This window comes from Rhamphochromis longiceps, linkage group LG22, assembly GCF_057381845.1.
Source record: "Rhamphochromis longiceps isolate RC_006_pf linkage group LG22, R_longiceps_female_GT1.1, whole genome shotgun sequence".
NCBI lineage: Eukaryota > Metazoa > Chordata > Actinopteri > Cichliformes > Cichlidae > Rhamphochromis > Rhamphochromis longiceps.
Window position 1 is genome coordinate 4013417 of NC_140577.1, and position 12660 is coordinate 4026076.

Consider the following 12660-nt stretch of genomic DNA (forward strand, 5'->3'; position numbering starts at 1 on the left):
GAGAATACGTTAAAAATGATCATTTAAAATCTGATCACACAGACATGCCTTGGAGATGGAGGCCTTGTAAGTGGTGTGGTGAATAGACTTTTGACAGTAAATTCATAGCATAAAATCAACGTTTATAGTTTATGTTGAAAGTTATTTTTAAAGGTACAGTTCAGAAGAATGACTGTTTCCGTTTTTAGTTCAATCATCTTGAGCTGCATCTCTACAACAGCTTTCAGCTCTCATTTTTTGTTAAAAATCTTGAATAAAGTTAAAGTTTAAAAGCAAATCATGGCACAATAAGTAATTTATATAACGATGCGCACCACTGTTTTCATGAGCCGTCTGATGATGCAACACTTTTGCATCGTGGGTCAGCATCATCTCCTTTCTTACCATAAAGGATGGGCAAGTGTCTCCTCTCCTAAAGGAGGTAATAAAGGAAGCATTGAAGCAGCTTTCTGTAGTATTTAGAGAATTCAAACACTTGTTATAATGGCTGCCACACAGACACAGCTAAAAGCCTGAGTAAACTGTAAATTACAGCTGTCAATTAGCAAAAGTCAGACATGACTCATAGTAACATTTTATTATGACATTTTTGTACAGAAATATTGGAGTTTTTCACTTTTATATCTTAAGATGAGACAATTGGATGGAGATCAACATTTCCTTAAATCTTCCCAGGGAAGCTTCCTGCCTCTATCTGATCGTCCCATTTCTGAACCTGCAGGAAAGAAAAAACAGGAGAAAATCAAAAAGTGGAGCAATAAATGCCTAGAGTGGAAACTAGCCTGAAACACAGCTGTGACTTTTACAACTTTAAACGTAGAGCTTCTAGGTGATGAGTGAAAAAGAAAACTGATGACTAAATTAAAATCAAGAATTTTGGAACAGAAGCAAATGAAGGTGCAGCCGAGTGAGACAGTGAGATTTGTTTCACGTGTAACTTACCCAGCTGATTGGGCAGAGACTCTTGTAGACTCTGCGGTACCAGTCACAGGGAGCCGTGTCCTGGTCTTTGGCTGACAGAACTTTGTTACATCTGTGGAAGTCTGTAACAAAAAGAGGGGGACGAGCTGTCAAACCAGAGATGGACACTAAACAGCCAGCAAAGCCAGCCGGTGTCCTCGAGTCCTTTATCTGACTCAAGGACTCGAGTCAGATAAATGAGCCTGATTCTGTTTATCTGCAGTTTTCCTCCAACATCATACTATTGTCACTCTAGGACCATCAGAGTCACCGACCACAATGCCACACTAACGCATGGCTTGTTGAAGTGTAGACCTACAAAAATCAACCATAAACCGTGTATATTTATTTGAAACATCAGCATTTTAGCTGTCGCCCTGTTAGTTTTTGGAAGCCAGCAGAGACGTATATGGTATACGTATAATGCTACGTTGCTAGCAAGCTGTATGTTCATACTCGCACAGGTGCAACACACCTGCCAAGTAACAGGCCAATAAAACACTTGAATTTCACTCACTGAAACAGAAGCACAAACTTCTTGAATGATCTATATTTGACAGCAAGACATTTTTCATGTGATTTTAATAAAACTGCTCCAAAAACCTTAGACAGCACAAAAATAGTAAGGAGGCTACACTTCACTGTTAGCTCACGTGCCATTAAAAGAGACCAGACGTCTAACTCGAATGACAAAATCAATCAGATTAAAAAAAACAACAACAAAACATCCAAATCATCCTCTCTGGAGTTAAGTAGGAAACTACCCATTATATATGCTGACGCTGCTGTGACACGATAGTCTCAAAGTCCTCATTTATCTTACATGGAACTGTTGTTAGAAACCCAAACATCATTTATTTATGAGCCAAATGTCAACATGGTTTTATTATGTGACCATAAACAACCACGGTTCAGTCACGATTAACTTTTATAATTAAGAACCACAAATCATAAAATGCCGATACACCCTGACATTTATTGTCGCTCAAAAAACAAAAAAAACAAACCCAAACAAAACCACAATCTGTTTCTGTCCGTCGGTGTGATGCGTTCGGGCTGTCACGTCACAGGACAGGAAATTTTAAAGAAACTTGTAACACAAATAAAATTGTATTTTAACATTGTGTTAAAATACAATTTAAAAAAATATAAATTCAGATACATCATGAGTTTGGTTTGAGCTCTTGAGTTTCAGACTGAGTGACTTACCTATTAGTAAGTAAAATAATTAAATAATAAACCAGTCAAAAATTGTTTTAACATCAGATTGAATGTTGAGATATCAAAGTTATTTTGGAACTTTTGAGAAATTATGTTTTATCCTTAAAATATTTGATTATTTTTAATCAATAATAATAAAATTAAGATTTATCTGATCAAAGTTGAAATAAGTACTTGACATATTTTTGAACACAATAACTAACATTGACATGTATAAAATACCAACAAATATGTTGAAATAAGAAACAGTTGCATCGGGGGAGATGCAGTTATCACTCCTCTTAAAACTGTTGTAATTTTCAGCTGTTATATACATTAAATCCAACAAATATAAGTATTCATGGTAAAATAAGTGGTAATTTATACAAAAACAAAACAAGGAAAAATAACTTCCTATTTGTCAACCACTCATAGCAAATTCTCCTTTTTAAAATCGGGCTGTCAACACGCTTATTTTAGATATTTCAAAGTCATTCATCCATCCTTTTCCTCCACAGCTTAAAAATGAAGCCAGTGCAAACGCACCAAGAAGGTTTTCTAATGGGCACCTAAGCCTGACTGCAGAAGTGATTCCCAATATCCACAGAAGTAAACGTGTTTACAGCCTGCTACACAAATGGTTTTGGTCTCTACAGAGTTCTCCCTTCATAACAGCCTCAGGGAGACGTTCAACAGTGAACTGAAGCAAACGGCTGTCTGCCAGGCCTAATGTCTGATAAATAGTCACTGAACTGGACCTCCCAACCATCTCTGTGATGTTTGGGCATTTGGAGCATTTTTAATAGATGATCTGTAGCACGTATGCTGTGTGCTACAGATCATCCAGGAAGAGTGTGCTTTAGTTTTGGCGAGTCAAGTTTTTGTGTTTTGTTACTCTGTTACTTACCATTTATTTATCTATTGATAAATAGATATCAGTGTGTTGCACTTGAACACTTTATGAATGCTGCTTGCTAACCAAGCATTACTGATTGCGTTGTGCCCCATCATCCATATAAGGTAACTTCTGGTTTCAAACCCTGCAATAAACAGGAGTTTCATTAGCCTGACTGGTTATGCCTGAGAAAAGATCATAAGTGTGTTTCACCGTTGTACACATGGAATAAAGGCCTTTCTGGCAGGAATCAAACTTCCCCCATGTGCAGCTTTTTTTACCCTGAAGTGCAAAACTAAAGTGTCACAGCATTGTTATTGGTCAATTCAAGTAATGGCCCTGTAACAGTTATTCAGTATCAGATTACCAAAATGATTTAGGTTACAGTCACTTCAGATTGAAACTGAGTCTCTGTGTCTGGGTGGCATTTAGTTTTTACTGCACTTCCACAAAGACTGATGAAAACTTTTACTCTGAAAAATCAGCAGAGAAGCAGCATTAATCAAAACATTCATTACATATGCAGACGGATCAATACGTCTAACGCAGCGGTCCCCAACCTTTTTTGCGCCACAGACCAGTTTATGCCCGACAATATTTTCACAGACCGGCCTTTAATGTGTCGCGGATAAATACAACAAAATAAAACTAGTACCAGTACCGGGAAAAAAAGAAGATTTATTCATAACACACGTGAAAAGACCCAGGAAAACCGAGTTAACGATAAAAACGATGACAAAATAACGCTGAAAACCGATAAAAACCCTGAAAACCAGACATTTCACACCTGAGCCTCAACTCTCGCGGCCCGGTACCAAACGACTCACGGACCGGTACTGGTCCGAGGCCCGGGGCTTGGGGACCGCTGGTCTAACCTGAAGCTGAATCACAGCAGCGATGAAAGAGATAATTAGAGAGTGCATTTAGTCTGCAGCAAATCCACCGTCACACTGGGCTTTAGCATAGAAGGAGATGTGTTTAATTCTTTGAGTTTTCATTTGAAATAGAAACTAGCAGCAAAGCAACTTAGATTGATTTAAATATTGAAATTCAGACATCAAGCATGGGTTGTGTCGATTGTCAAAACTCGTCGTCTCACATTTCTTTATAAATTAAGAAACACAGAAATAAAATTGACCAGAATAAGTTTGGAAGTGAGAACTGCTGCAGTTTAAACCCTCAATTAGTCTCAAATGAAAACAACAAAATCCACAGTCAAGTATTGGAAATACTCAGCAAACATGCCAAAAGCAGCTTTTATGTGAATAGATGATGAAATCAAAATGAGGGGGAAAAAAAAAAAAAGCAAGCAAATAAGTGAGAATTCAGCTGAAGGCCCCGAAAGACTCACAACGCTCAGCAGATTTGCAGGTTTCCTGTTCTTCACACATTTATGAGAAGCCAAACATTAGTCTGAGTGAAGACCCAGGCAAAGCTGAAGAGCACAGGTGCAAATAACCTGTGGCCATTTTTACCTGTCTGATTTCAAAGTTCAAGTTGTACTCAGTGTAAGAGGAAACAAGGAACTGGACCTGCGTTGGTCTGATGGAAGAAAACACTGAATTATGACAAAGGTTGACATGACTTTGCGTCGACACTGTGCAGCAGACGGCTCATTTACCCAGGTAGTTCTGGAAACAGTTGCGTGTCTGGTTGGTGTTGGGGAAGCGGGCATCAAACGGAGCCGTCCTGTAGTTCTTGATCTTCTCCTGGACCGCGTCTGACATTTTTCAGCTGCTGGAGGTCTGCACAGGATCAACAGCATGTGAGCAACGCTTAAATGTGACCATGCTGCACACACGGACTACAAGAAAGCGTTTATATCCACAAAGGATCCTAATAATAGTCAGTGAGCGCTACTTAAATAATATATCTTTAAGATGCGCTCTTTAACTGCAAACATTTATGCTGTGTGCCGATTTAAACACGTGACTACACCGCCATGTGAAACGTGATCCACTGTGGTCTTAAATATGTGTTAAATAATTTCAGAAAAAAAAGAGTAAAAATACAGCTTGTTCGGCATGAGCAAAACTAACTTCTAATTTGATATTAAGCCCATTTCCCCTGCCAGTAACTGGAAAATAAAACGAGAGTCCTGATGAATCCGTTCATTAACGACGTTATCGATAAAAATAGAAAGTTAAGATTAATCCTGGTCAGCTGTTTGTATAATCTCACACAGCTTTTAAAACATTTTCACCACAGAACAAAAAGAAAAAAAGCACAAAAACAACTCACAGAGGCTCTAAACTGCGCACACACTTAAAATAAATTATCATCGACTCGCTATTCACGTAGAAACCTTAAGAAAACCGACTTACCGTCGACAAATCAATTCCGTTATAATCCGTGCTCCCGGTGTTCTGACAAAACAGTGCGCTGGCAAAGCATGCTGGGAAAAAACGGCCAAAAAAACCCACACAACAAATGGCGCCTCCACCAATGTTTGGAAAGGCAGCACTGCCACTTGCTGGACATACAGAGGAGCAACAAGCACAGATTTATTTTAACATAAAGGACTAAAAGAAAGAAGCCATGCTCAAAGTGTAGTTCTTTGCATCAGCACGTCTGTTCTGCTTGATTCTGTATTGTTGACTTTTTCATTTCATGGTCTTTTCCAACTGTTTTTTTAAGCGTACCATGATTTTGGTCTTTAATTGCTTGTAAGGTGCCTTTGAGCATCTTGGAATACACATATGAATAAAATCTAAACCATCTCAGTAACCTTGTGTCCAAACCGCTTGACCTGAGCTGGATCTCTGATGTATTCATTTCTAATCCATGCTGGTCACCCCCAATATAAATCTGAGCATCTCCAGCTTGGCCTCCTGTGCTTTTGTTATTCTCACCACACTCAAATCATACATCGTGTCTCTTGTAAACCTTGCTGCTGCTGCTTTTCTGTTACAAATCACCCCTGACACTCACCTCCACCCGCTCTACCCTGTTGCTTTTGTTGGTTGACCCCAAGTGTTTAAATTCACCCACCTCCGCTTGCTCCTTGCAGCTGGACTATTACAACTGTCTTCCTCCTTCACACACATGTATCCTGTCCTGTTCTACTGACTTTCATTCCTCTTCACACAACAAACGTGATAAAATTATGAATATATTAAAATTTGCATTGCTATAAAATTTAAAGATCAAATTGATGGATCAAGGCAGAAAATTCCTGCAGCTCCAAATTAGCAGTGAATAATAATAATAAGCTATAAAATTACCAGGATAAACCTTAGCCTCCTGTGCATAAATTGGGAAGATCTCACATCAGGTTTTATTTGAATTAGTATGAGTTTGCCCCCCCCCCCCCCCCCCCCCAAATAAATAAATAAATAATTGTAGATAGATAGTGGATAAAAAATGAAGCTGAAAAACACAATGAAAGCACAGAAAAACATCGGGGATTTCTTCATTAAAATGTTTATTTGCTATAAAGCTATTTTGGTGTCAGGTCAGAGAAGCTTGCCTCCTCTCACAGATCGTCCGCAGCTTGTTGGAGCATCTGAAAGTGAACCAGCTCCTGCTGTACACGACCCTCGGGGTGAGTCGACCACACAGATCCACACTGCTTTCACCCGCGTTATCCGGGTCGCGTGCCCAAAACCTGCAACACACACTTTATTCTGTTACCGTGGCAACCGATTCTCTGACATATGATAATGTTCATAATAAAACTCCCACAGTGTTTTAATCCCCTCACAGTAAATCCACAGTGGGAAGACACCGTGGTTAGGTTGCTTAGGAGTGAAATTCTCAGCTGCTTTGCAAATCTCACTTATACATAATCCACAATTACTGATGTGTGATTACCTTTTGTAATCTCACTACAATGTTGTGTTTTACTGAATTCAAGACCAAGACCTCCAGATTCCAGAGTTCTGATCGGGTATGCTCAGTATGTGCCACACAAAGAAAGCCTCAGAGGATCTTATCCCCCAGTGTGGGGAACCACAACACAAAGATATTGTAATAATATTCATCAGGTAGTTTTAATATTGTGGCTGATCAGTTTAAATAGTATATACAAACAGGAAGGGAAAAATGTGATAATATTTGATTCCAACAAATATTTTACTGCTACTTAAATCTTATGCTTCTTATAATTAACTACTAAATGTTATTTGATTGTGTTGTCATCTTTAAAATTAAGATCAAACTCATATTCCATTATTGTTTATTATCTGCTCTTTAATTTGAGCATTTTACTTAAATTCTGTTCATCATTGTTGATTCTCAATTGTTTAAATGCACCTGTTATGTTATTATTAATAGCACTATTAATATTATTATTATATATATATTAATACTACTATTCTTACAATTGCTATGAATATTGCTAACATTGCTATTACTAATATTATTATTATTTCAACTGCTTTTGAAAAATAACAGACAAATTATTGGATAAAGTAGTTATTGTCTTCTTAAATCCCAAATGGGAGATAACAGGTTAAAGGAATGTGGCAGAATGAGATGGTGAAAACTGCACCAATGAAACCAGCTCCAAACAAGCGCAGCAAATGACAGATGACATTAAAGTGGCTCGGTGTAATTAATGTGAATGTATTTTTATATTTAGACCATGAGGAATGTTTGACTATGAACAGGGACACATACATTTTTAATATCTAGTCCTCTCATAGTTTTGTGTCCTGACAGCTGATCTGGCAAAATGTCCTCAGCCTGAGACAAACTTAAGGAGGAGAGATCAGCACATACTTGCTCTTCACCTTCTGAGCCCTGTTTGTCCTGCACCACCTCCTCCTCTTCCTCATGCCTGTCATCATACTCACTGTGGTCCCTTCTCCAGCAGTGAGCCATCGCTCCACTGCCAGCCGCCGTCAGCGCCGCTGCTCCTCAGGCCTACCCAGTATGAGTCCCCCTGACTCAGACTCTGGGTCTTCTCCCACAGGAACTCCTGAAAAACATGTCAAACGTTACCATTTTGCAGAGAGAAGCCTTAATTTCATTCCTTAAGAACATTCTCTTTACTGTTGATCAATCAAGAACACAAACTGTCTCACATGTACAGTAAAAGAGCGAAACACAAAACCTCATTTGACCTCAAGCACTGGCCGCTCCAGCAGACGTCTCCATATTTCATAGAGTCCTTAAATCTATTCTTAACTTCTCTTCCTGGTGGTATGAATCTGTATGCCAAATAGTGTGTCCAAAAGGTAGGACATATCAGGAAGGGCATGTCAAATATTTACAACTGGACAGAGACTGAATATGTCATTAATGCAGGGAAGAAGATTTGTGAGAGGAGAAGGGTTCCAGCAAAGCTAATTTAATATTTATTATGTGCTTGATGAATAAATATAAACTGGAAATGACAGGACAGAGCAGGTGGACAGAGTAGTGTGTGTGTGTGTGTGTGTGTGTGTGCATTCACCTGCTCCTCTTCCGTCCTTATTATAGCCATGACGCCCCCCAGTGCCATGCAGTGGTACTGACTACTGATCCAGTCAGCTCTGTCCTGGCTGAAGAGGAAACATTTCTGTCCCTGAGGCGTCCAGCCAGGTAAGCATAGGCTGCACTCTCTTTCTGAGTGAACAATAATAATAATAATAATAAAGAATAGGTAAAAGATGTGGCTCAGATTACTCACCCCTCAAAGTTTGTTTAAATCTACTTTAAGCTTCAAAAGACCTTAAATGTCAAGCCAGGGTAAGTTTCAGCAGTGATTTGAAATTTTCTAGCATCCTGTACATCTCAGTACAGTATTACTGTTCTCAGTATGAAATAATCCTACAACAGCACTGAAATCATGACATATTTTTCAACAAACTGCATTTTGAGTGTGTAAATGATTAAACAACAATACAGTGCTCCACAAGCAAGACTTAAATTTGGATTGTGTATTAGCTACAACCATTTAAAAGTTACTACAGCCCGACAGTCTGAAGGTGTTAATGTCAGGTTTCATTCTGAAAAGCCTGTAATAGTTTTATGGTAGTGTGTTTTTATGTTGTGTCATAAGTAAGTGGTATAAATATGTTTTCTACTTTATTTATATCACTGATTACAGACTGAAAACAAACAGACTAATATTACACATCCAGTTTCACTGGTTTAAATCAGTTTATCTAACATACTGGAAACTCGTCATATGTAATATGACACAAAAGCTCAAAGTGGATCTGTTATCTGAATCTGAATCACGCTCGAGTTGTTTGTCTTTTTCACAGCATAATGGAAATCAGAGCTTCTTTGTTAAATGGGTTTTTTGTAAACAGTTGTCTATATTTAATCTGCCGCTTGTTTGGCAGCGTGACTGGGACATTATGTGGTTGAAAGAAAAATGACCAAACTGAAACTGACATTTCTCTCTCACAAACTCGTCTGTGGTTAAATACTCGACCTTTATATAAGGGATTCATTAGCTTCTTTACCTTTCTGTTACAGCCTTATAATTAGAGCCAAGCCTCAGGTAAACCTTTACACTAAAACCACCCAGTTATCCACTGATGCGTCAGTTTTGAAGTCTGGCCATAGAAATGCCTGAAAACAGACACAGTGTGTACGAGGAACTGTCACAGGAACATCTTCGAAAAGTTGTGATTTTTGTGGGTGTAAAAAATGATTTTTTTCTCTGGATTTTCTCTTAACACTTGTAGCTCTGAATAAAAAAGCACCCAGACTCACCACCAGTGGTAGCGTTGCTGATCGGGCAGTACTGGTTTAGAGCAGGGTACTGGGAGAACAGGAGCTGATATGACTGGTTGAGCTTCTCCAGCCCGATTCTCAAACCTCTCAGTTTGTTTTCCTGCAGGGCCGACTGGGACTGAGACACCAGTGTGAGCTGAACCACTGTGGTATCAAACACACACAACACACGCAGCACAGTGTCAGAAGATTGCATACACAATGTCTCATCACCCGTTACCATGGATACGGGATAATAGAGCAGTGTCAGACAGAAAGCAAAGCAGACTGACAGAGGTGAAAAAAGGGATGATTCAAAAAGAACAGAGTTAATCCTCTCTGCAAGCCATCGCGTAACAGAATTTATTCTAAAATAAGACGCAGAGACCGACGGATTTATTTCTCGACAAAATGACAAAAGACTCGTCCTGCTTTTTGTTGAAACACCAGAATCATGGTAAAATCTTCCTGCAGTACCTCCATATGTACGCTGTATACTAATGCAGTGCTCTCCAAAGGCAGGTTAGCAGTAGAAGAAAATGTATTTATTTATTTTTGTCCCTTTAGGCATTTAAAGTTCACAAAAATACGCCAATGACATAAAATTTGAGACTCCTGGTAACATTTGATAATAAAACCTCAAACTGTTTTTGATATTTAGTATCATTCTGTCTGTAAAAACAATTACTCAAAAAGTTTAGATTTTAAATGTCATGCCACATTTGACCTCTGACCTCTCCTTCAGACATTTAACAAAACAAAAATATTTAAAAAGTCTATTTAGTGTCATTCTGCCGCCTGAATCTTGTGTGAATTGTGACATTTTCACACCTGCAATCTCTTGAGTGGTGACTGTTGTTTTGAGGCTCCTCTTCACTGCGTTTTCTCTGAACAGCTGCAGTTATTTTCTGGTCCTATGTTCATTTTGAAGCCAACCAGTGGTTCAAAGCTTTTCACGCTGCTGTAAGTAATATATGCGTCTTTGTTTTCGTTTAGATGAGCCGTTTTTGTGTGGCAGCCAGCACACCTCGACATCTGTGTATCAGCAGATGGAAAGAGTGAAAGAAAGAAGGCTAGTTACACACAACGCCTTTGTGTGAGCGCAATCGATGCAAAAGGAAACACCTGGGCAACAAGTTACATTTGCCAGTGTGAAGCGGGTCCACTCTACATAACAACACAGCCAAATTTCGCTATGCTGTTAGCATTCGCTTGGAGAACTTTAAAAATCATATTATTCTGAGCTCCACTATTAGCAAGGATCTATTACACTCACTCTCAAACAAGGCCCTACGTTTTTATCCAACATGATGTGTGTTACTTCACTAATGAAATCCACTCTTTCTGTCTTTATTTTCTTTAAACCTTTGAGTATAGGATTTGGCCGGCGAGGATAGGCAGTATCTCAGGCACCACTGAGCTGTAGGTTCAACACAGACTAAAGTAAATGCCATGTACAGGCAGGTGCGGTGTAGAGATAAACTCAACTTTGTAAATTTTTGTAAATTATTTGAAAATATTCAAAATATCAGTTAAGGTCTTATATGTATATCAGCACATTATCTCCTTCTCCTTTTTTCAGTAACCCGTTCCCATTGGTCAGTGAGTTTTATAGATGCAAAGAGGCACTCACAGCAGAGAGTCTGGAGCAGAATGATGATGGTCAGTAGAAAGCAGAGCAGACAGAAGTAATGAGCCAGCTGTCTGTAGTGACCTGAGAGAGCCGACACAACAACAAAGGGAAAAAAGAAAAACACTTAAACATGTATAAACCTTTTTTACATTTCAGCAGGAGGAGACTTTGGCAAGCCTGGGAATTTCATAAAAGACCATTTCACCCAAAGCAGTCCAACAGGCCAGCAGAATATTCCTGTTGAAATACAGCATCTCTTTTTGTGTTGTGTTGTTGCTTTGGGCTGCTTTATTTGGATGATGGCTTTAAGACATAGCAGACTTGTTGCCCTGCATGGTTGATGAGTATGGGTTGCATCAGACACAGGCAGATCAATGAATTGATAGATTTAGCTCTAATTTGATGAAATCTGCCACCAAGACTTCAAACATCTCTCTGATCCCAAGTCTGTAGATTGTTTCTGAAAAGAAATATTGTTAATGTTGCATTTTCAAAATCTATATTACAAACCCAGAAAATAAAATTCACTCTAATGTAAAGGACGAGGCAACTGTAAAGCTAAAAAATAAAAATCAAGCAGACACCACCGTGGATGAGTGGGAACATTTTTATTATGTTGCAGTCACTATTGTTGTCATCTCTGCTTCTTCAAAGCAGAATGAGCTCATTAATTAAATCATTAGCTAACATGATAATGAGCACACCTCAACAGTGTTCTTCTTAAACCCACTCGACCCATGCATGCAATTGAATTTAGTGTTAAACAGGCTAAGAAATGACTAATACTAAATAAATAAATAAAACCAATTGAAATACTTTATAAAAAGAAAAGCTAATTACTTCTGTCTGTGGATGCTTCCAGCTTTTTTTCTTCTTCAAGCAGAGTCGATCCATTATTCACTCCCATGGTCTCATCCAGCAGAGAATCAGCACAGGATTTTTCTTGAGTTATTACAGCATGGATGCATAACTTTTCAGTCACCAACAATCCTTTGTGTTCCAGCAGCAGGTACCAACGAACAGCCCAGCGTTCCTCTGTTGAGGGATTGGTGTGGAATGATGTCCAGTATCTCATATGAATATTAAAATACTGACTCCCCTGCAGCCGTATGCAAAGCAGAGCTGGGTCTGATAACCAAACAAGTCTGTTAGAGGAAGAGTCAAAGTCATTCTTTATTTCTCCATTAGTGTGTGTTCAAATCAACATACAGTTAGTTTACCTACCAAATAACTGCACATATCACCCTGTTAGGGACACCCATGGAAAATGTTTGCTGCCAGACCAGATTCACCCCTTCAAAGTTACAATCGAGCCTTCTTT

At 38.8% G+C, this 12660-nt stretch overlaps 2 protein-coding genes across 2 annotated transcripts; both read right to left on the minus strand.

Moving 5' to 3' along the window:
• Window positions 1–558: 558 nt before the first annotated feature.
• LOC146643158 (cytochrome c oxidase subunit 6B1-like) lies at window positions 559–5451 on the minus strand. Its single transcript, XM_085395696.1, has 4 exons — window positions 5380–5451; window positions 4677–4800; window positions 943–1043; window positions 559–715 (listed from the first exon to the last, which is right to left on the minus strand). Exons 2-4 carry the CDS (start codon window positions 4780–4782, stop codon window positions 662–664), a joined length of 261 nt encoding a protein of 86 aa, XP_085251822.1. The 5' UTR covers window positions 4783–4800; window positions 5380–5451; the 3' UTR covers window positions 559–661.
• A 1054-nt stretch (window positions 5452–6505) lies between these two features.
• LOC146643159 (C-type lectin domain family 6 member A-like) lies at window positions 6506–12246 on the minus strand. Its single transcript, XM_085395320.1, has 6 exons — window positions 12180–12246; window positions 11340–11420; window positions 9707–9871; window positions 8454–8605; window positions 7852–7976; window positions 6506–6662 (listed from the first exon to the last, which is right to left on the minus strand). Exons 1-6 carry the CDS (start codon window positions 12244–12246, stop codon window positions 6506–6508), a joined length of 747 nt encoding a protein of 248 aa, XP_085251446.1.
• Between the last annotated feature and the right edge of the window lie 414 nt (window positions 12247–12660).